At 35.9% G+C, this 25,317-nt stretch overlaps 1 protein-coding gene across 1 annotated transcript in view; it reads right to left on the reverse strand.

The window, feature by feature from the left end:
* Window positions 1-15,317: 15,317 nt before the first annotated feature.
* Window positions 15,318-25,317, reverse strand: part of LOC129567055 (chaoptin) — an 81,130-nt gene continuing 71,130 nt past the window's right edge. The window contains exon 6 of the mRNA XM_055443586.1: window positions 15,318-25,148. Coding sequence (XP_055299561.1) covers window positions 24,948-25,148 — 201 coding nt within the window. The 3' untranslated portion in view covers window positions 15,318-24,947. The remainder of the gene's footprint in view (window positions 25,149-25,317) is intronic.

Consider the following 25,317-nt stretch of genomic DNA (forward strand, 5'->3'; position numbering starts at 1 on the left):
AATTAATTCGAAAATGCCGGCAAAACCGAGAGTTATGTTAAATTTTTGATGGATTTTTGGTGGAATTTTTAATCAAAATGATATGCAAAATGAATGTAGTGACTGATAAACCGATACCTGGTATGTATAGATATTTTAATGAGTTTCAACTTGTTATCTCTCTGTTATATTGCAATTTTGGGGAAATAAAATACACACAGCTCGAGAGATTCCATTAATTCTGATCAAATGATCGATTGCAAAATGAAAATGATTTCGGTTGTGGTTTCTAATCAATTTTTATTATATGAGCTGAATTATTTTGCTTTGATTCAAAGATGAGAGAATGTAGTTTGCAATTCGAAATGAACAAATTATCTCTGCAAGAGCTGAAAACGAATTCGATCTGAGTCGAGGTGAAGAGGGGATGGTTCATGCAACTGATTAGTATCGACAATAGTGCCCATTTGTTTATATGGTTGTGTTTCCCTTCAATTTTGGTATTTGTAAATGACATAAACACAATACGAAGCCTAACCAATCTGTATTTCTCCCTCTCTCTCTCCCTCTCTCTCATTTGCAATATTCTTTGCAAATGAATGCTTTGAACCGTAGCACATTGGCACTGGCACTGGCTGGGCCAAATTGAAGTCAATGCTGATGCCTGATTTTCGGATCAAAATTTATTGAAAATACTCTCACACCCTCCCACCGATGATAAAATATTCCAGTACTGAAACAAAACATTTGACTTATTATATCGCAACAACCCATCTCGCAATCGAAGCAATGAAATGGCCTATAGTATTATGAGACAACGATGAGGCTCAAGTGCATGTTCATCAAGTTGCTTTTTGATAGACTGTAAACTGCAAACTGCATGAGGTCAAGACGACATCACGATAAAATTACAAAGCCATGCTATTAAATGTATCGTGTGTTGACTACCGCATGTATAGCAGCGGAAGCGACAGCGACAGCGGCTACGGTACACTCACTTCACCCGAAATCGAATCGTAAGTTTGTGTCAAGAGTTGGCTATCATTATGGTCACTATTGTTGTCATTATTTTTATGGATTGTTATACAACATTTTGGTTAGGATTGCACATTATGCAATTCAAATGCATACCCAATTTAAATTCGAGACATTTTCGTGTAATTTACATATGAACTTACCATCAATTTGGGCAACGATCCAAATCTGAAAATCATGTCACATGATTTCCATCGTATCGCAACACATACACATCTACTCTCTCTCTCTCTGCATATCTCAATTGCTCCCTCTCTCTCTCTATCTCTCCTTGTTGCCTTCATCCTCCCGTCTGTCAGTCAGGGACAATATACCACATTATGCTAAATGAAATATATTTGCAAATTGTAACATTGCAATAATGGTTAGTGACAATGACAATGTGAATTGAATAACATTTTGGCGTCCCTTTTTTTCTGCAGATTCATTTACAGCAGCGAGACACGATACGATTGTCGCTTGTGGATTGCGGTTTCAATCATAACATGAAAAATTCGACACACTTCGACCATGCGCATATTTTTCACAGAAAATCGCACCGATCGATGCCAACCAACATTTACTTTCATTTGCACTCATTAGAGGTAACAAATATAAATGCACAACAGTCAAACACATGAGTCACATTCGGTTTTGTGTAAAATATTCGGGTGGTGATGGTCGATTTGTGTGCGTTCTGTAAAACCATGGCACCATCAAACCTATTTAATTACAAAACTTCAACAGATCACTTCCAAAGATTGGAACAAGTTTCTCCACAGAGAGTGTGCGTTAACAATACAATCAAGGGAATTCGAAGAATTTCAAGTACTTTGTATGTACTATCTAACTTCATTTCCGATGTGTTTATGTGTTTCGGCAAAAAGACGCATTTCACTGGAAATTACCTGATATTGCCATATATGTAGACTCAGAGTTACCATTGCAAGCATCAACTTTGTGCTGCAAGTTCTTCATGTAAATCAAGTTGCAAACGGAAAATGTTGATAATAACTGTGTGCGTACACAAAGACAAACAAGCGCCGCAAAGAATTGAACAAGTGGTAAAGTTGCCTCGAAGGCATATAGTAATTAGGAATACTACCTGCTAATTTTGTATATTATCCTTTTCTATGCCTTAAGCCTCTGTGTGCCGCTCTTTGAAAACGGTATCCTTTTTCTCCATAATTTGGTCGTTGAGAGGTGGAGCTAAAACTGAAAAGTACTTGGAAAAACAATGCCATGCATCGGTATAAATAATGGGACATTTTGCAATTGTTATTCAGTCACAGTTTTTGAGCCAACCAATCACAAGTTTGAAGAAGAAAAAAAAACGAAGTGAGAGTAGCACAACAAACTGAGAAGATAAAAAGCTGAAAATTGTGACGAAGAAAAATAGTTTTGAAAAAATACTCGATTTTTTTTTCAAAATTCATCAAGTTCTTTTTAAATAATCAATTTCTATTTTTTTAAGAACACGCGAAAATGTGTCAATTATTCGAAGGAAAATCAGAAGCTGAAATCGCTGCCGCTGAAGCACTTTTAACGTTGGCTGGTTTTTGGGGAAGAGTGCAACGAAATGTTGAATCGACAACCAAAATTCCAATTGCATCGGTCATTGTGCCAAAAACGAAGTCAGCCATTATAACATCGACACCGCAACCGGGAAAGAGACCGTATCATTTAACGTTAAATGAAAACCAAATGAGACAATCGGTGATTTTGTCCGTTGATCGCGATGGTCAAGTGAAAGAGATCGAAGAAACAACATCGTCACAAGAAAAACAAGTGTCAACTCCAAAGATAGTAAAGATAACGTCACCAATCCCAAAATTGTCATCCAAATCGAAATCTGGTCGAGTTGTAAAACGTACGAAACGCTTCATTTCACTATCGGACGAAGAGAATCAATCGCCAAATGTAGTGAAGAAAATAGTATCAGGGAAAAAAGATGCACAGAAACCGGTTGAAGAGAGCAAAGCCATTGAAGACAAAAAACCAATTGAAGAAAAGCAAACAGTCGAACAAAAAGTAGCCGCTGAAGAGAAGAAAGCAATCGAAAGAAAGAATGCAACAGTCGCTCCCGAAGAAATCCATCCAGCAAAGAGAATGAAGATTTCTGCAGCTCCAGTACCAAATATAATCAAAGTATCGAACAGTGAAGCGTTGAAGGGGCGATCTGTTGATATTTTCAGTAAAAACGTTAAATCGGTGATTCAATCGGAAACGGTGCGTCATTCAAGACTCTTCGAATCGGCATATGAGCTGCAATATTGCAACAAATTGGATACAATGGTCGACTTTCAGTATCGTGCCGCTGAGAATTTGCAGCAATACAAGGCGGTTGTGGAGGAAAAACGAAATGAAGCACTGGCAAATCGTTCACCTCTGATGAATAAATGGATGAAAAAATTCCGTACGCTCAAAAATCGTGGGCAAATTTGCAACGATTTCACATCCGCATTCAAGCCAACCACATCGAATCAATGGAAACGATTCGCAGAGGATGCAGCACGATCATCAGATGTTTCAAACTACAAACTGTTGCAAGTCATGCGAAAACCACTCATCAATTTTTTGGTCGATGAATTTGTGAAGAAAGACAGTTTGAGCAAGGAAGAAGTACGATCGACCCTCATTGCAATCCTTAAGCTGTTGCCCAATCGCGCTGAAGTTCGCCACGAATTTATGAATGTTTACCTGCCAAAAATGATCGCCGCCAAAAAGACAACCAACAAGAAACCCAACCTAAATGCATTGAAGAAGGAAATCAAAGTCAATCCAGCATTTCAAGCATATTTTTAAACATAACTTTGATTTGATTTTGTTTCATTTTTGTTTCTACTCACTTAGTCAGTTCTTTCAAATTGAAAGTTCTCTAGCCAGTTGTATTTTTTTTCGTAGCGAAAATAAATTAGTTTAGTTTGAAATGGGAGAATAGGGAAAAATTTGAACAGATAGGAAAAAAAGTCAACAAAAATGTAGACCAAAAATCATAACAAAAAACAATAAAAAGAAAGAAAGCTAAAAATAAACATCTTTTACTTTCGTCGAAATTTATCCTTACCATTTTGATTTTACCTGCATAGGCAAAGGGGCGACCAAAACGAGGTTGCCATTCTACCTGCTGATAATTTGCATATCGATTGCCAGAAGAGATTATAGATAGATGCTCTGTCTGCAGTATTTATTTACTTAAAATAAAACAAACAAAATGGGTTCAGAAACAGTTTAGTTCTGCACTTGTTTTGGTACGGATCGTTTTGTTGTTGTGTGGATCAAGTTGTTCTTACATTTGCTATGCTGGTAAAATACACTTCGAAAAAACCGACATCGCTGAGACCAACATTGGAAAGTGTAAAACGGCGTCTTTTCCATGATGACGATACAACAGAACCATCAGCGAAAAGAGTTCGATATGCTGACATTGGAACGTAAGTCAATTTTTTTTTCTTCAAAAGATAGATAAATAGATCCTTGGGACATAACAAATCGATGCTTCAAATTACGAATATCACGATGATTTCAATTTAGCAAGAGGTGTACATTTATTCATTAAACATTCTCCCAAAGTTTTCATAATATTATTATCTAATAGTAAATTTGTTGTTCCTTCTATTCAATTTGTAGCTTTGTCAATCAACAGCAACAACATTTACAGGCGTCAAACGGAGCATTAAATTCGATCAATGTTCAGATGGCAAATTGTTCGTTAATTACCAATCAATCAATGACTCTAAATAATTTTGGTGATGGAGCGGGAATCGTTTTAAACTATCCACACACTATCAATCAGCCGCTTTTCGTCAATTACTACCCTGGAGCCATCATTCAAGCTCAATCATCCGCTGTTTATTATTTCTTGCCACCGGAACTAAATGTCTACCGAAATCAATTTGTATTTGTTAACCCAGCGGTACCAGCAGCAGCAGCAGTGAATGGACATGTTTCCTTTGGGAATGTTCCAATTCCAAGTCAAAACTCGGTAATTCAAAACGCGAAACAAGATGAATTTATATTAACAGACGCCAACCGTACGCTCTACGAAAAATATAACATTTCATTCAACGATGCCTTATAGAAATGCCTTGTTAATATTTTCATCAGCGAACAGCTTTTTGAATGAACACTGTCAATCTTTTCTATTCATTTTTTTTTAGTTTTTTATAGTCGAAATTACACTTTTTACAGTCTTTTTGCACGCCTTCTTGTCAATGTATACATTTTTACTGAAATAAAAAAAAAATTGTGGAAAAAAATGTCAAAGAGATAGTTTTCATCACTTCAATTCCAAAAAAAAAATCGATTTTATAAATTCAAATGACGAAAATATTCAATCATTTTTCTTTGAGGAATCAACTATGAACATCAAGATTTATTGGCGGAAAAAAGTGTTTTTTTTTCGTTGCTGTTACGGGTTTGAAATAGGAACTATTCAATATATTCTGAGAATTTTGACTTGAATGCACCCGAGAAAATCTGAATAAAATGATAGTTTGGAATGTGCATTCAAAGTAAATTTACATAGAAATTAATTTCATGGAAAAAAAAAACTTGCAGAAAAATCTCTTCGCTAGAAATAGATGTGATTCGTGCATTTTCGCAAAGTCCGTTTTTAATCTGCAAATTGGAATGATGTTTCTTTTTCTGAAAAACCGAAAGGCCGAAGAAAAACAGGAATTCTTTTCCAAAACCGAAATGTGCATTTTTCATTATCTCTTCGGCTTTGTCTAGGGGAAAGAAAACATTTACGTTTGGTTTCTGCGTTGGTGCACAACATTTTTGTGCTTAATTTGCATATTGAATGCTAGAGCAAAAGAAATCATTGGTTAAGGGAATATTTTATGACCTCGTTCGTTATTAGAAGATGGATGTGTTTGCACAGCATTACTAGGTCAGCAGGTGGACGACCGATAGCCGTTGGCAGGGATTAAAATGTGCAAAGCAACAAATGCGAGTGACGACGAGCAGATTTTCAACGATAAGATGCACAAAATGCTAATTGCTAATCTGCATCAATAAAAGTGTTGTAATGACCGGTTTTATTGTCCCAGTTTGAATTGGTAAGCAACAGTTTCCGTTCCAGGTAAACACGACAAAGCCGATTTAAAATCTATTTTCATTACTTGGCAACACATAATATTACCTTGAGCAATGCTTCAACGGAACAAGCATCGTCGCTCACTTGAATATGTGTTGCAATACGGAGTTTTAGTTTTATATACGGGAATATTTACAGCTTCTTCAATCTGCATACAGCTGCTTCTTAGGAATATTTTGCGATAGCTCCATTAGAAATAAACTAAATGTATGGCGAAATATGCATGCACGAAGCGTATTTGAAATGAACGAATGCACAGAATGATTTATGATGGAAAAGTCTCAAAATTGTTGGAAAATCCAACCGTTTTTTGTATTAATCCAAAAATTTGTTGAGTAGATAGGTGCACTCTGTTATATTTCCACAAAAAGTAAATCGAGCATATGATGATTTTTTTAAACATCTGCCCAACATTGAATATTTAACAGTATTTTTTCCCAAAAAAAATACGCTAACAAATTATCCCCATAATTAAAACCTGTCATTGCGAATGGTGGCGACTCTCAAGCTTTAATCGGATTTAATACCGAGTTTATGTGTGTGGTTTGGTCAATTTCAGAGATGACTTTAGCGCACCCGAGTATTTTTGTTGTTTTTTCGTTTTACTTTAGCTCTTTGGCCAGGATTTTTTTAAAATAATATTTTGTTTAACATAACGAAGAAGAGCTTACATTTTCTGCCCCGGTATTCGCATTGTGTGGTCATATGCACCTAGTAATTACGCGCATTGGCTCAATTTCGCAATATTACGCAATTTCTACTTTTGGGGATTTTTTCTTCATATTTTACTAATATAAATGTGGTTTTTCAAAAACTGTTCTTTGTTATGTTACACAAAATATTGATATAAAGCTTTTTTTTTACCAAAATGGTAAAGTATAACGAAGAAAAAAACAAAAAAAAAACAACACAAATACTCGGGTGCGCTGAAGCGCACTTGGGTGCGCTAAAGTCATCTCTGGTCAATTCCTGAAAAATGCATCAACAATTACAGAAACTACGGTGCATATGAGCGGCCACAACGATTTCAGTTGACTTTATCCAAAGTCCATATCAACGGTATACGCTCGGTCTAGCAGAAGTGTAGTACTTTCAAATAAAAGCATGGATAAAGAAAAATCCGGCCAAGTAATAATGACGATGAGAAATTGGAATGACAACGACTGTAATATTAATAATGGAGTAAGTTTCGTTCCATTTGCATCTATTTTAAGATTGAAATGCGATAGCAAGAGAAAAAAAAATACAAAATGGGATCATAATTATGATGACGGCAAGCAAATGAATTGACATTGTTTTTATTTTCTATTTCTCTCTTCATCTTTTTCTATCCAGTAAAATCAACTTCGTAGGAGAGAAGATTAATATTTTCGCTTTGCATTGCAATGAGTCGAAATGGTTGGTGTTTGGCTTTTGTGGTAGCTGTTGAATGTTTTCGCCTGATAATGGATTGCCGTAGAACAATTCAACGCATTAGATGCGATGTGTGTGTGTGTGTGTTCGAAGAGGCATCACAGCAATCTGGTTAATGGCTTTGGCCAATATGCGGAGAGAGTTCAATGAAATATTACCGACGAAAATCTTGCAATTCCATTTTCAAACCGAGCACGAGAACAATGTTAACAATATATAGAGGCATATAGATGGCTATGCTATCAGTCAAACAGTAATATAGCAGCAGTAAATTAATGATGAACATTTCTTCAAAACCCACACAAATTGATCTACGGTCAAGAGAGGTGCAATCTCATAGACCACACTCTTGTGTTTATTACGGGAATATCTCAAAATGAAATTGAAAGCATCGCACACATAGTTGCATAATTTAAGGCATTTTGACTAGATATTCCACCCGCATCGATCTGGCTACCAAAAGTTAAATTAACTGACAACTATTCCGAAGACGAGTGGGAACTAAAGGATAATTGAAATTCAATTGTGTGCCGATATGAAATCAATGGAGGTCAAAGCCATCGAATGAATTCTGGGGCATCGGAATGTTTCACAGCAAAAAGTTTGTTAACTGTAATATACAATAATGGAATTGCACATTGTGCATGGCACAACCAAATCCTTATGGATCCAAAATATTTATCGGAAAATTGAAATACTCTTTGCATGCGGAGATTTATTTATTAAAACGAAAGACGCTCCAGTTGACTACTGCACTCATTTGACATGGCAAACTTTATAGAACTAAATAATAATGCACGAACGACAAAATGAAAAGTTTTTTCCTTTAGGACTTTTTCGGAACTGGGATAATTGACACATTACTGATGACAATCATGGTCTCATTACAAATTATTCAAGCATCCATTATCAGCGGGAAATTTATTTGGAAACATCGAAATTGGATAAATGGCTCTATATTTCCAATTTAAATTCAATGCAATGAAAAAAAAAAACAATAGAATGTTTAAGTGTTTTAAAGAATAAAATTGAATTGCAGAAGCCACATTCGGCGATGGCTTTGCGCGAACGTTGATTCAATATCCAAAAAATAAATGCAAAATGATTAATTTTTCAAACGAAAAAACAAAATCCTAAAAAAAACTCCGATACTGGACTCATTGTTTTGTGCTGTATTTGCATTTTGAATCTCTAATTTACCCGGAAATTGATTGGCTTAATTCTATTTTTGTATTCTGCAAGCAAATAAACCGATAATTTCTACGTATTTTTGTGTTGACATTCGATTTGGTATCTCTCAACGTGAATGTGTACATTGTGTGAATGCTTCGACTAATTTAGTGGATGCATATTGCAAAGCAGGCAAATTGCATTTCATTGTAAGCTGCATAATGTTTTTTTTTCGGTTATTTTAATCGCTTTATGATTGCAACATGAGCGGAAGTGTCTTTATTTTTCAGAAAATACACCGTTTTTTCGACCATTGGCGAAAATTGTGTTCATTTTGCTAGCATATTCAAAGTGGATGTTTTATTTTCAGCCGATTAATTACCGGCAAATAAGTTCTGTTCAATCATTTAGCTGGCAAAATCTGATTACCAACCGAATAACAAATATTCTGTTACATCAATATATTTTCATCAATTATAGTATCGCAATTATGATAGAGCTAACAATGTAAATCCATTGTAATGAAATTGCTTGTTGCAGTTCATGGAAACTGAATAAACTTGTCAGGGCTGTGATGAATTTCAGTTTCCAAGAATGCAACTTCAGCTTATTTTTTGCCTTTCTTCTGTATATTGCTATTGGCTTTTGTAATAGTTGAATACTTGGAATGTTTGACTCGATGCGTTTCGTAGTGAAAATCGAAATATCTCATATAAAAACTTGAAAATATCTCATTGAAACACGAAAAAAATTGTAAGTAAATTTAGTTCATCTAGCAAATTGCGTAGTCGAGTACAATGGTACCTTTGTATCATCAATTTGACCCAATTGATGGAGTACAATTGAGATGAACAAATTCTTGTAGTTGATTAAACAGCATTTTATATCGGAAATTCATGGAAGAATCTACGCAAAACTGTTGTTTACTTCAACCAAATCAGAGACTGTAAGAAAAATCACCTGATTTCATTATTCAAGTATGCAAATCATGAATATACATCATGGACTTTGATCGCAGCAATGAATCACAGAATGAAAAAAAGATGAACCCGACTCAGACAATAGCTCAGCCAATTAGCACAGAATTAAAATCAATCAAATTATGAAAAAATGCGATACGTTTTACAGTAGCCAGATAAAATGAGTGAAGTGGAGCTGTATCCAGGTGCAGACGAGTGGCAAAAAACAGCGAATTCCAAATAAAATTCCATAGAAAGATCTAGGGCAATAAACGGAATAATAAAACATTTTTGCTATCGTTCAATTTATTCGACATTGTTCAAAATAAAGCGGCCGACCGGAGAATGGGAAAAAATACACCTTCGTTGCAGAGCTTCAATGAGAGCGAAACGATAAAATAAGCACAGTTGCATTGTGAAAGATTCATTCAATATCGATCGGATTCGGTAACGTGCGCGTGCAAAGTGCTGCGATTTTCATTTGATGAAGCAAAAAGTTATTGCATCAAAAGAGGAGAAAAAACGCGATCGCATCGAGTCTTTTAATGTTGGTCAGTTTTAATTTTATTATCTATGTTATTCGATAAATGCCCACTGAATTATTTATCGTTGAACTTCTCAAACTGAGTGGAATGAGAAATGGATAGAGAGAAAACGAAGACTGAGCGAAAGCAAGGTAGAAGGAGAGAGAAATGAGGGTCATAAAATTGGAACATGTCTTCATATTTGATGCATGTGAAGCTTTCAATTGCTGCGGTCATAAATATTTCAACAGATAAGTAAATACAAAATTTTATCCCGTCATTGAATGAACATATGCCAACATTCGCTTGATTGATATCAAAGTTGAAGGTTGAGAAATGTGTGTTCAGTCTGGGAAAACGGCTCACTCACCAATATATGGGAAAATCGACCACAAATGAATGCCATTTGAAATGGAAACCTTTAACATTTATCCCTAATTTCTGAATATTGTGAATGTCAATTAGGTAATTTTTGAAGTCTAATAAACTTAAATCAAACTCAGCACTTCAATAAAATCGAGGAACATGTTCAGTTGGCTTTAATATTGATTTAGAGCAAAAATGGCGCGTGAATCATGGGGAAGGGAAAAGAAAACAATTGAACATGGTGAAAAGTGGCAATTCGCAGTACTTAGCAAAAATAAACGATAAACCTTTATTTGCATCGATTTATCAATGACAGTGAACACAGGTGCAGAAATGCATTTCCATTGTTTTTTATTGGTATTCATTCTCCTTTGCTCCGTTTCTTTTTTATTATCATTTCTCATTCGCTTCTACTTCCTACGGATTACTTTTCCAAACACCGTTACTTTTCAAACATTTTACTTTATTACATCCATTCGAAAGGTATTGTAAATTCATGTTGACCACAAAAATGCATTTTCTCATCCAGATGCTGAGCATCAATAACTTGATGGAATTTCCATTAAATTTGATCGACAAACAATATTATTGCTGCTATGAAGATGTCAACTACACACTGAATCTTACGGTAACTGAAGTGACGGCATGCATATTCAACGGGATCATGAAATAATTTTCAAATACAGCGATTGTCATGTGACGAAATGAATTTCGATCAAATAAATAACAAACCAAAACTCAGTCATCACATTTTTCATTTGTCATATATATATTGAATAAGCAATGGATTGAAATGTCATAGCTGAAAGGAAAAGAATCTATTCATGTTAAATTCAATATGGATTCTGCGCTCGAATGGAATCTTGCATTGTATTTTTCTATGAAATGCAGTGAAAATATACAACTGTTCAACTATGCAGTGAATATATTTGCCTGAAAACATCCGGCTATTTGATGAGACCACTAAAATACAATGGAACTCATACATTTTCATTGCATTGAAATTGTGAATAATTATAGTATTAGATTTATGCAAGATGGATGAATATTGAAGCATCGAAATACTTTTTGTGGATTCAACGCATGGAATTACTGAAAATGAATTAAATTTGTAAATTTTAAACATTGGAATTTGTTTGAACTAATTGCCCGATGGACATACATATTGAAATGATTGTTTAAGTATTTCACTTGAGGGCAAAATCATAAATTGTTACTGACGTTTATATGTTAAAAATTGTAATTCCATGGGGCCATTTTCATCTATTATCTTTGATATCATCGGTTTATGTGTCAATCTCAGGCATGCTGTGTCTGGTTACTAACAAATATTTTCAACTCTTTGCATAAGCAACAACATGCAAACAACCAGAGGCTTTGCAAAGCCTCTGCCAACGTTTGGTATCAAAGCAATTGGAAAAATGACTTTGTGTGGAAAAAATGACGATTAAAAATATCTCTACTAGAATCGCGGATGGGCATTTGCCTGTGGCCAATAGGCTATGAGTCATAGCGATGCCTTTGAAATCAAATATTGTTGTTTGCTGCTGACACTTGTGACTACAACACAAAACCGATGAATATGTATTGCATTTTAGGTGCCAATTTCAATTCTCTCTTCCACCGAATGCACCGTATTTAGAGATGACGATAAATTATATTTCGTTGAATAGATTCGTGTGATAGGTAATTACTAATTAATGCGATTGCGAATGCATACACGCGAGACGGTATTGATTTTGAATAGGAAACGCTTTGTAAATGTAAAATTCTAAACACCAATCGAAACTTCGACTAAAGAAAATGATTCATTATAAAAGTTATAATTAGAAGTTGGCACAGCGACATGGCATTGGGATCAATGAATAAGCGCAAAATCATTCGAGAATTAACAACGTCTTCAAATTCAATATATTTTGACAGCTTTCTGATAAACTTCATATTTAAAATTAGAAAAGAATGAGAAAAAAGAAGTCGAGTGTATCTCTTTTTAGTTAGTGTGAGAAAGGATGGCATTGGATTTTATGAGATTAATTTAAGCCATATTCATATTTTACTTGCTATACTCAACTACTTACCATTATATATGTTCATACTTACTCCATCGTATTCACTACGATACACATATATATGTAAATGTAGACAGTGATTGGTGCATTAGATTTAATGAAATATTTACTTTGTTTTTCCGTCGATAGTATCTCGCGCTCACTTTGTTGTGTTTAATCAGTGGAATTAAAGTGAGCTCATTTGCAATGCAATAAAAGCGCTTGTAATTGATGTTCGAAAATTGATTAAATCACAAATTGAATTCACAAAAGAGATTGAAAATGCGAGATTCGATTCGATTCGTTTCGATTGTATGCTCTTTTCGCTTTTTATGTTCGCTCTTGCTGCTTTTTTTGTGTGCGGAAAAAGAATTGTTTTTGATGGTTCGCTCTCTATAAATATATGCATAACTTGAAGCGTTTGCTTCGCGCACGTTGTGCAAATGAGCGAACACAAGCGATTTTTATTTGAGTGTTAAATTCGTCGTACGATTCGAAGTCGCAAAACTTTTTAATTAAACATTTTCACAATGTTTAATGCAGTCTCGAATGCGCCTTTCCAATCGAAACCGTGAATGGCAAAGCAAAAAGAAGAAAGAAAAATGTTGTGACACATCGCACACACACAAAAAAAGAAACTTTTTGAATTGGGATGAGGAGTAAGCTCGTTGTTTGCTCTTGGTGTGTATGCAACGCTCCTTTTTGCAAACAAAAAACCATTTCTTTTCCATTTTCATCACGCTTCAGTAAACTTTCAGTTTCGAAAATTCCGCTCTGCACACACACACACAGAGAGAGAGAGAGAGAGAGAGAGAGACCGCATCTGAGTGGAAAAGGTCAATAAAAAAGGAAACGATTTCGACATTTAATCAATAATAATTCAGAAGAAGAGGAAACAGAATAAAATTTCCCATCTCTGGACTTTGCACTTTCGCAAAAGAGCGGCGTTAGCAGCAGCAAGCATGCGTTTCGGTTGTTAACGAACGAAAATGGTGCTATAAAACAGCAATTGGAGAAATAAATTGAAAAAGTAGTGATAGTTTGGAAATTTATCGGAGACTATATATGCACATTGCACTATTTGTGCGTTTTTGCAGCGGCAGCGGGGGTGCTGCTTTTACTTCCGTCTTAGTGATTGGCTGGTGTGTTTGTCAAGTGCATTCATTGGGAAAAATGGAATGTGTTTGTCTTTCGTGTGGTTTATCTTTCTGTTTTTTAACCCTTGCTACAAATGGTTTCTTCTGTGGTGCAGAATGTTTTTCGTTCTTCTGCTTGACTACACCATAATCCAGTCTCAAGTTATTGCAGCAGTTTCCATTTTTAATTTTAAATATGAATCGAAAAATATTCGGTCCATAAACATATATTTTCCTCCAATTCGGTTGAATTGAAATGACATCGGAATCGCATTTCAAAAAATGAAACGCTATCCTCGAATTCATGTGCACTTTCCTCCGATAGCAATTGTTGATTTTTATTCCTTTTCTACTTACCCGCGTAGAAATAAGCCATCATAAACGTTCGAATTTCACGGTGCTATGGATGTGGTTGGCAGCAATCGGCAACATCGGCAGCTCCAATGAATCGAAATCGAACAGCGAGAAATATGATAGCGTGTACAAAAAGAATTGTCTTCGTTGGAAATGATGCGAGCGTGAAATTATTTATTAAATGATTCTTTCTTGAAGTTTTGCACGGAAATTTTAGTTGGATGATTCCGGAAAAGAAGAAGAAGGAACATTTTCAGTTCGCTGTAGTTTGAAATGCAAAGTAAGGTGATTCGATTTCGTGGAAAACGGATTCATGGCATAAACACAATGAGCTCAAGTTGCTCTTTGATTTTGAACAGTACAAACGAACACGCACACACACACAACCATTGCCAATCTTCGTTTCGGTTTTGACAAGATAATTCTGATGTTTAAAAGTTTACCTGTTCGTACATGTTCGCTTCTTCTTCTTCGTTTGCGAAAGGCACGCACAGTACATAAGAGCTAATGCAAAAGTCAATTGATGCGCATAAGTAGCGCCACCTCTAATGATTACAAAGAGTTACCATAAGTCGTATGCAATTGATGTTGGAAAAAAGAAGAAGAAGCAGACATTCTATTCATTTACATTGCAATAATGGCAATCGGTAGAGATGGTGCTCATGTGCCGATCATATCACTGATACAACCCTTCGTTCGGTTGTAATCGAAAGTAAAGAGCAAAGATATCGATTGTCGGGTGTGGTGGTAACATTTTACATGGTCGTTGATATGGAAAAAAGTGATTTGTTTAAAAGCCCTTCTCGCCGATTGATATGCTCGTATTTAGAGTAAAACGAAGGGGGAAATATAGAAAAACAGTTACGACGACCGAAGAAGACCACGAATCGTCCACATGGCAAATACAATGGACGTCAACAGCGAGTACAACTACCATTTGGTTTGACGTTTTGCTATTAAGTTAGTTTAAGTAGCTTAAATGTAAGTAAAGTAAAGTAACAGTAAAGTACTGTGCTTCATGTCAAGTCTACTGTTAAGTCTAAACCTTAAAAATGTCTACAAAAATCAATAGATGGCGTTGGGGTGCAGCATTTGCCCCGTGGAATCGTCATCGCCGCCATCAATTCCAATCACATTACCTTACCTGTTATCGTTGACTGTGTGTATGTTGTTCTATTGTTGTTGTTGTTATCCTTTGGTAGGTAAGTACTTCAATAAATACATTAAATAAATCAATTTGATTTTTTCAAAAGGTTTCATTTTTCTCTCTGTTTTCTCTTTATTGTTATTTTACTACGATTTTTCTGTTGTTTTTTTTTTATTTACATAACATTTGTGTAATTGTTTGCTTTCGTACCATCGATTCATTTTAATTTAATTCACTTGACTTTTTCTCTCGCATTTTGTGTGCATTTTTTGCGTATTCCCTTTGTTCTGGCTCTTGCTATGTATGTGAGTGTTTGTGTGTGTATTTCATTTAGACCGAGTGCAATATCGTTCTTGCATTTTGCTTCCTATTTTATCCTTAAATGCTGTGTTGTTGATGTATGTTGTCATCAATGAATAAGTTATGTATTTACTTTGTATACTTTATGAATTGATGTAGCTTACAGACAGTTCGATTTCCAATGTGAATTTTCATTTTTCTCACTTTTCTGCCAATTTGAGTTAATTCTCCATTGCCATCCTTTCTACTTTGCTCTTGAAATGCTCGCCCAACAATTGCTCTTAAGTTGTTATGCTCTCTCGCGTGCGTTCTCTCCACTTAATCTATCTAGAATGTCGCATACGGTAAATTTATTGACGTGTTCTGTGTGTATTTCAATTCGAATCTACCCCTCTATCTCCCTTTGTACCTCACTCCCTATCTCTGACTCACACACGCTCTCGAATGGGAGGAGAGAACTTAATCGAGATATAACAAGCGATCGAGCAAGTAACACACTCAACATTTTGTAGTTCTCTACTATCTACGTGAATTGTGAACGCAATTTAAATGTGATACAATGCGCTGGCAAGCAAAGTCCAAGAGTTTAAATTTATGGTCGCTTTTAAAATTTAACGATAACGTCAAAAAGCGACTTTGTCACAAAACGACGATGAAATTTCCATTGGAAACTATACATTTATATTATATATTTAATTTATATATATATATAGAAAGGAATTCATCCACGGGAAAGGGAAAAAAACAAACATTCGACGCTTTTCATTCCATTTTCTCTCCCTTTACCTCTGCTCCTTCCACTGTTTTTCTCCAGCGCTTTCACACGCTTATCAACATGCAATCTCGTATCAAGTCCGTTTATCAAAGAATTCGTAATATTTACAATGGAATTTTTTTCACTACACAAATGCATATTTATAACTACTTAATCATCATTTTCCTTTTTTCATTTTATACTTGTCCATTAAATTACGGAATACAAAATAAAACTAGCGTTTTCTTTTTTAGAGCAAGTATCGCTTTGGATCACATTCAGGAATTGAACGAAAAAAAAAACAGAACAAAATGACAGAGTCATTTCTTTTATACCGTTGTGTTTATTTTGTGTGTTGGAATGTTTCTCTCTTCCGTTATTTACGCTTTTAATTACGCCGAATTACACACAGTAAACATTTTTAATGACGCGCACTTGAGCTAAACCTTACCGGTAAATAAATAGAGTATGTGTGTAATAAAGTGTTGCATGTGCCAGCGCATTTTGATGTGTATGAATTTATGCAAACCATAACAAAACATGCCAGACTATATTAGCGCGCTTTTTCACCTCTATTGAAGTATATTCGAATGTCGGGCGTCTCCTAATTTATTAACGTAAGAGCTTTCAAATTATTAAATATATTGAAATTCAACGGAAATACAATCAAGTAGAATTGTGTCGTTCTGATCGTTTCAAAGAAAAAAAGAAAAAAAAAAGAAATATTCTGTTCGACAGAATATTCCGAATCGTATAAGCCAGACGGCTGTCGAATGACGCAGAACATGCCAAAAACATCCAGTTTTCTTTTTTCCAGTTCAGTGTGCAATCAAAGTTGGTTTTTCTTCACAACAATAAGGTGCATTCGTCCAAAGCAATACCGTGCAAAACCGAGTGTTTGCTAAAAATAAATCCGACTTCATGGAAATAAAAAAAACCCAATCCAAAAATGGTAACGGTAATAATAAATAAAGGTGTCAATCAATAGAATTGCTTCAAATGCGCAATTGAAATGGTCGATTAACTAATTTGATATGTCTAAAAATATCACAATATTTACTTCGTTTTTTCTTCTCTTCTTTTTTCACGTCTGTGTGTCTGTGTGTCTGTCTTCGTTTATAACTTCATTTTAAAACTAAATGTTAAAGTGTCGTTTATTTTTGGTTTTGGCTTAATAAAATCATTTGCTGGGCATTTTATGGTTTTAAATTGCGTGTATTCAAATGTTATTTACATCTAGAGATTGTTTTGAATACTTTCGTCTCAATCGGTTTATGGTTCAAAAATAAACATCAATTCAAATTGGAAAATTAAGGAGAAATGTGTAACATGAATGAAAATTGTCTTCTGACGAAAAATGGTGATTGAATGGTTCAAATCCATGGTATGGGAATGAATTTCGGAAGGGTATTCAATACAACCTCTTTGTCTTTATCACTTGATTATTCCTTATTCTATTGCATAGTATTGCATCAAGCTTTTCATATTGTTCAATTGTCGGTATTCTTTTGTTTTCTCATGGGTTTGTCGCGTGTGGATAAACATTCAGTTAGATATGATTATTAATAGATTTAACTTTCCAGTACATTTCGGCTCATTTAATTGCTAACTAACTTAAACGGTTTCCTCCATTTGCTTTAATCCATTAATTTGATGTGAGTGATATTAAGATAATTGAATTGTTTTTGATACAGCAATAATCATCAATTGAGACATTTTTTTGAGTATTTATCTTCTTTTTTTTACAAAATTAAATTGAATTATGTTGCATATGTATTATAAGAAAGACAACTATAATCTATTAAGTCTAATTATCCTACAGAATTTGGCATAGCTTAATCTAAGTCAGTTAGGATATAATAAATTAATCTTATATGTTGTGTGGTGTGAAATGTGCGGCTTACCACCAAATGAGTGTGTGTGGGTGTGTGATTTCAAATGATTCAACTAGATATATATGTTTTTTTTTTAAAGATAAACTCTCATTCAGTGCTGTTACTATTTACATCATTTTCAATTTGACTAAAAAGTTCAAACTTAACCTAGGAGGGAAAAAAAATTCCGACCGTTTCTCTCTCCTCATTCAACATTCAATCACTTCAACACTTCTAATAACCAACGTTTAGAAGTTTAAAAAAAAACAGGTTCCGGCATTTTGGTTACCACGCCGATGTAATGAACAAAATCGAGTGGAAATGACTCACACCCATCGTTTTGGATGTGGTTGAAAAATTAAAGTTCAATTTCATGTAAATTTTTAATGATTGGTATGCCATGCATGCGATAATTGGTAAATACGATTACGACCGTTCGCTCTTTTTCTCCTCTCTTTTATTTTTCCACGTGTATTTTCCTCGCTCTTTTTTACTCTCCTTTTTTGAGTGTACAAACATTTTTAAATGCTTTCGTTTTTCTAGCATTTTCATGGCTTTCGTTTGTTCTCTTCGCTTAAATGTGACAATTTTCGAAAAATTGATTTTGACTGAGAGAATGGGAAATCTCGGCGAGACTTTTTCGTCATTCGTGGAATGGTTTATGAAGGCGTTGAGTGCCGGTTATGGTTTCGTTCAGTTGACTCGCGAGCTAGTTTCAGTTCTCTTAGTTCTCAGCCCCAGTTTTAGTTTCAATAGTACTGCGTAACTTATATGTTCATTGTAGGGCTATGCCACTGGCATAGTATGTCAATGTAAGTTTCAGTGTTGATTTTGTATGCGACATGTATGTAAGAGACGGCTGATTTCTCGCCACTTTTTTCCTGCATTTATTAAATTTGCCGGAAGTGTTTAGCAAAACTATGAAAATTATACGTAGAATGTTGATGCATGTAAAAAAAGAACATGCATTGAATGGGCTGAAACATGCAAAATGCATAATATTCATTAATATACAACAAGTGTTCGTTTTGGGAGTGTGTATTACGTGGGACTGAAAGGTGGAAACGTGCCAAAGTAATCGTCAACGGAATTTCTCCGAACGAGACGAAACTTTGTGCTTTTTCTACTTTTCGTTTCCAACTCACAGGAATTCTTCATTTACGACTCAATTACTCTCGTGCGATTCACGATATACCGTTTCACTCGATTGCGCTCAGCACATGGCCCGAGGATATACAGAAAACGAAGAGTGTTGAGATAAAGCCGTTCCATTGCATTCATTGCTTTCCGGTATGAAAACTTAACGATTTTAATTTTTATGATTTGAATTTATGAGGACAGTCAAAAAAATATGTGAAAAAGCACCGCGCCGCATCGAATGATTTCTTCTTCGCGTTCGGGATTGTTATTGCCTGTATGTGTTCGTCTCTTATTGCAATTATTAGGGCTATAAAAAGTTAAAGGTGAAACGCAAGTGTTTCGGAACTTCGAATTGGCGCGGTTTGTGAGCGAAAGAGTTTGTGAGCCAGGTAGAGTAGATAACCTTATTTCAACATTTGCACCGCATGCTGTTTGCATTTTTTTCTTCGCTTTTTTCTCTATTTGGTTGCGCTCCGTCGTTTTTTTTATGACATTTGCCATGGCTTAATGCATTCACATGCTTTCGCATTTGTCTTCATAGTTTTTGGTGCGCTCGAAATATTTCGCGCAATTCACTCACTTACACTCATTTCCGTGTGATATGGAGCGATACCGACGACATGCCATATACACACATCCACACACATACAAAAAAAGCGACAAGGATAAGTGGAAACCGTTAAACATCAAAAACGATACGAATCTAAGTTTGGGGCCGGATTTTATCGCCTTTCGTTGGCTCTTTTTCGGCATCGTCATTGTTACAAATATGCTTGGTATGTAATGCTTTATAGCCGGTGGAAAATTTCACTCGGTCTCGTATTTCGTTTGGTCCGTCTCCGTCTGCGCTTGTTTCCCATTTCGAAATTTATTTGAAACAATTAACCGAATTGTATGTCGTTAAACTTTTAATTGCGATATGTCAAAGTCGAACAAAGTGAGAGTCTGGATAAAAATAAACGCGTCCACGCACGCAGAGAGAGAGAGAGAGAGAGAGAGAGAGAGAGAGAGAGAGAGAGAGAGAGAGAGAGAGAGTGAAAAGAGTAAATGTGGAGAGACTTCTTCGCCCAAAAATTATTTTACACATCATCCTCGGCCAATCCGATTGTGTGAGTGTGGATGGAGTGTATATACCTTGTGTGTGTACCACCAAATCGAGTCGTTTGTCGAGTCATTTGTTATTATGTTTGTACGAGTGTATATATGAATGGTGTGGGTGGGTAGATGATGGACAAAAAAAGCTCAGCTCAATACGAGAGCAAGAGCGAAAGAAAAACGCCATGCCTTTGTGGACCACAGCTGCTGAAACTTTTTCCACCATGAAAAATAGCCACAAAATGATTTTTGCTACTGTAGAAATATAGCTGTAGTCTTATTGTTTTTGCCATTGCCCCATTTTCTGCTGAATCAGGACAAACGTGATTATCGCACCGCTGGTAAAATGATTTTTTTTTCGTTGCGTTTTTTTTCTTTCCCTCTATCTCTCTCTCTCTCTCTTTTTCTGATTCTCTCCCACACTGTGCCTTTTGCTCTCGTTCTTGTTTTTGGTTAAGCTTCATTCGGACCATATTAAATCATTTGTCACGATTCAATTTTGCTTGTTATGCATGTTTGGTCTGTCAAACATGCTGTTTCCCCCATCGTTAATGGCCAAGGCTACGACTGATGAGCATATGAAATTGGTCAACATTCTTCCCAATGCCGGTGCCGGCGCTGCTGCTGGTGTTGCAACAAACACTATACTTTTTCGTCATTCAATTTAAACAATCACATTTTCGTTTATTTGGCGAAAATTATTAAATTATTATTTTCATGGTGATGTTTTTTTTTTCTCATGACGCTCCCTCCTCTCGATCTACCTCATATTCCAGTTTGATTTCGATTGCATGTATAACACGCGCGTGCACTCTCAACCGAAAAACAACCGAAAAAAATTACCCCATTCATTTGGACTGACAGAAATGATTTAATATTTTGCAGTTGTCAGAGCTGCATTATTATTTCTGATTTAATGGTTAAGGTCTGTGGTGGTTGTTTTTTTTCTCTCGGCCGTGTGAGCCTCGTTCTGATTTTTCAAAATGCACACATCACACGTATGAAGCGCATAAGCCCATAATATGTATTTGCAAACGAGAGCAAAATATGAGCAATGGATTTTATTTAATTTATCTCAACTTTTTTTTGGTCGGAATTTTATTAATATCATTAGGGTTGATGCATTCCAAATGCAAACGAAAAATGTGTTGTAATTGTACAAATTGGCGCATCGTGCTCATATTCGAGATGATTATTAGCGTTGTTGGTGAAAATGTATGCGCATTATGTGTGGATGCGACCACATACGGCGTTTCGTTTTCGTTTGATTAAGATTGAGACCATGATGAAACAGAATTTTGATCAAACAATTCCCAAAATGGAATGAAATGAGACGTGAATTTAAAAATGAATTGCGATTCCTCTGCTTTAAATCGGATTAAATTCGGTTCGTCATCATCGTCACGATCGTTTTCGACGGTACGTCTGGTTGGAATTATTACAATGAGTGGCTTCACTCGAACATGTACGAATGGCAAATCATTATTAGCGAATAAATGATTGCGTGCGAGTGTTGTGTCGTGAAAATTACACCGGTAAAACTTGTTTGTACAGTGCATAAGCGCATCGCGGCGGGAGAAACCGAATGAAGAACGAATGAAGAACGAACGAGAAACAGACCGAGAGAGAGAGAGAGAGAGAGAGAGAGAGAGAGAGAGAGAGAGAGAGAGAGAGAGAGAGAGAGAGAGAGAGAAAAAGTTACGTGAACACGATGTGGTTTGGCGAAAAATGTTCCCATTTCATACATAATTTTTGAGCGTCTGTCTATCTTTAGCGAATTCATGAGCTCATTCCGGTCTACTCAATCTCTCTGTCTCCCTTGCTCGCGCACCTATTCCCAGTGCAAAGCCGTACGTTGTACGTAAATATTCGACATAATCACGAGAGCTCCGTATATCATTATTAATATTGCATGCTACAGACATCTTTTGTTTGCGCTTTTCATTCGCCACGCTGCCATATTTCTTCCTCTCTTTCTCGCCCTCTCGCTTTTTCACTCTGTCTCTTCCGCTCTCGGTGTGTGTGTGTGTGTGTGTGTTTGCCATATCTCTTTTCGCTCGTCGAAAATTGGTGCAAAAATTTTCCGTCCGATAATTTCCTTGAAATTCGCACAACGACTAGTTAGTTTTTTTTTTCATTATAAGTTTCGTAACGAAACGCTAGAGTAGAGTAGAGAGGAAGGACAAGATGATATGAAAATCAAGGATATTTCCAGTACTCGCTTCTCCCTCTCCTTCTTCGCCGTATGGAATGTTTATTTTAATGAAGTGTGTGTCATGCACACGAAAATTCCATTCAATTTATAGTCAGTGCGAAAAATTTACCACGCGATCGTGTTTGTTCAAGTAAATTTTTCAAGCCATCCCCCAAATGGCATATGCACAATGTCGGTTGTGTAGCATACTGATAGGAATGTGTCAGTCAAGACGAGCCACACAGTGCAGCAAAAGGTGAATAAATGTGAGCAAAAATCGAAAGCGAATGCAGAAGAGAGTGAGGAAGGGCGAATTGGTAAAAGTGATAGCGGTCGGTTGGGTTGCTCTATGGGAAATATAAGACATTTGAAATTATATGTGGAATATGCTTGTACAGTGTACATACCAGGCGAAATCAGTTCGAAGTGGAACATGTCGAATACAATGAACATCGAATAAACCATTGAAAGTTTAAGTTTTTTTGGCGTTGAAAACGTGACGCATCAGCCACTATCGATGGCAAGAAAAAAAAAACCACCAACCAAGTGATAGCAAAAAAAAATTTAACCCGACAAAAGAATAACCGCATGTTTTAATAGCATTTGCCACACGGGAGATCGTTAATAAATTATCTCACGATGTTCTCAAGCATCGGAGTGCGATGTGCATTTTTTATGTGCCCGGCTCATTTTCAGCCGCACAGACGCGCTCGCGCCCACACACAAATTCACAGATACAATCCCGTACGTTCGCCGAATCTAGATAGAAAAATCTCGAAAATTGCACCGAGACAATCGTGATGTTGGTTTTGTTGTCTCTCTTGTTCCACCATTTGAGCGTGTCACGTCAATGAAATGCTTGTTGCGCTCGTTATTAAAGCTTTGGTTTTTCCGAACAAAGTCTTGAAACACATTTTTCAGTCGCCTCTTTTCCACATAATTGAACAATCTTATCCATGGTGTCAGTTTATTTGCTTCGGAGCGTCGACGGTGTCGTTGTTATTGTTGTCGCTGTCGATGTGCGTGTGTGCATCGAATCTTTCAAGTGTAATAAGATCGCATGGCAAAAACTGTCAATGCAATCTGTGTGTGTTCATTTAAGTGTGTCGAGACAAATTAATGGATATCAAAAACTTTTCGGAACAGATAAAGTGTTGGTGCACAAACATGAGATGCCAGATAGAGTAGCAGAACGAAAAGAGACACCGGAGTGGGAGAGAGGGAGAGAGAGATTCGTCAGCCATGAAAATGGAGGTCAAACACAGAGCCAAAGACACACTCTGTTTGTTCAAGCTGGTTAGATCCAAACTATAGAGCTGTTATATACGTATGGCTTATTAAAGATATTGCATATTGTTTGGATAGAAATTGAATATGGTCCATTTTATAATATGGAGTGAGTGAGTGAGTGAGTTTGTGTGTGTGGTGATGAAAACGAATGAAAATGCCAAGTGAATTCATATAAGGACACCGTTGTGGCAACGTTGAAACTATTGAAATTTTGCAGTGCATGCATTGGAAAATGCAATTACATGAGCAAAGCTAACACTTAACCGAGAAATAGAGAGTGAGCGAGCGAGCAACTGAGTCAATCGATTCCATCTTTTTGCACGGCTTCTGAATATCATTTTGATATGGAAGCCGAAACCGAGTGGTGGTGGTGGTGGTGAAGAGAATACACTAGAACCCGATGGTTCAGTCTCATGGGAATGAGAATGTCGCACAGTCTAACGTGCTACCAATAAATTGACTTGAAATTGCACTCAACTATTCGCCGACGATCACCATCGAACGGCAAAATAATTTGTCAGTTGAACGAACAGGTAAAATCAATAAAATTTAATAAGAATCTCTTGATCCGAAGTAAATTTCAAATATCTTTTTCCCTATCTCTCTCGGATGGTTTTATCAATAATAATTCTGAATGGATCTGAATCCGTATATATATATGGGAAATTACGACATTTTATTTATACATTATACAGTGTATCGTTCAATTATCATCATCAGTGCGCACATATACACGTCATGATGGTCATTTTTCATTTAAAATCTTCATCGCTATTCAATTATCTCCAACAATGAAAAATGCGTCTAGCATTGCATCTATCATTATCCCTATCAATTTACAATTAATTCGTTCCTCTTCAATAAATTTATTTCTGTGAAATTTCATAACAAAATTAGAATCTTCCTACTTATACGTAGTATGTATTACGATGCAATTTGCCCACCCGGGTGGTGGTTCAGTGACGATGTTGATAGTGACGGTGATGGTGATGGGCTGGCTATCATTTCTTATTTCTAGTAATATAATTCTATAGAAAACTAACTTGAATACTGGCTAGATGAGATCGACCATGCCACTTACATGACAAATCAAATGAACATGGAATAATTAAATGTCAAAATTATCGATAAAAATATAAAAATTCTCACGAATGTTGGCATTAGGATACATTTATTAACGGCTGAACTGCTGAGGGCGCTCGCATGACACAATAGATCCTCCGGAAATACTTCTAAAAATGGCACCACCTTTCCGGTCTGTGGGTCGACACACGTATTTCTGCGGGCACGCTGCACACAGGAAAAAAAAACACACAAAAAAATGAAAGTTCAGAGGAAATCAAATAACAATGATTATGGTAGTAGATTTATCACGAGTGTGAGTGGTGTTGGTATCAAAACGGAAAAATGAGCTGACACCATAATTTCCGAAATGTAACTTGAATTATTACGTAATATT

The sequence above is a fragment of the Sitodiplosis mosellana genome, unplaced genomic scaffold, assembly GCF_009176505.1.
Source record: "Sitodiplosis mosellana isolate CC-2019 unplaced genomic scaffold, AAFC_SMos_1.0 Smas_scaffold_5, whole genome shotgun sequence".
Lineage (NCBI taxonomy): Eukaryota > Metazoa > Arthropoda > Insecta > Diptera > Cecidomyiidae > Sitodiplosis > Sitodiplosis mosellana.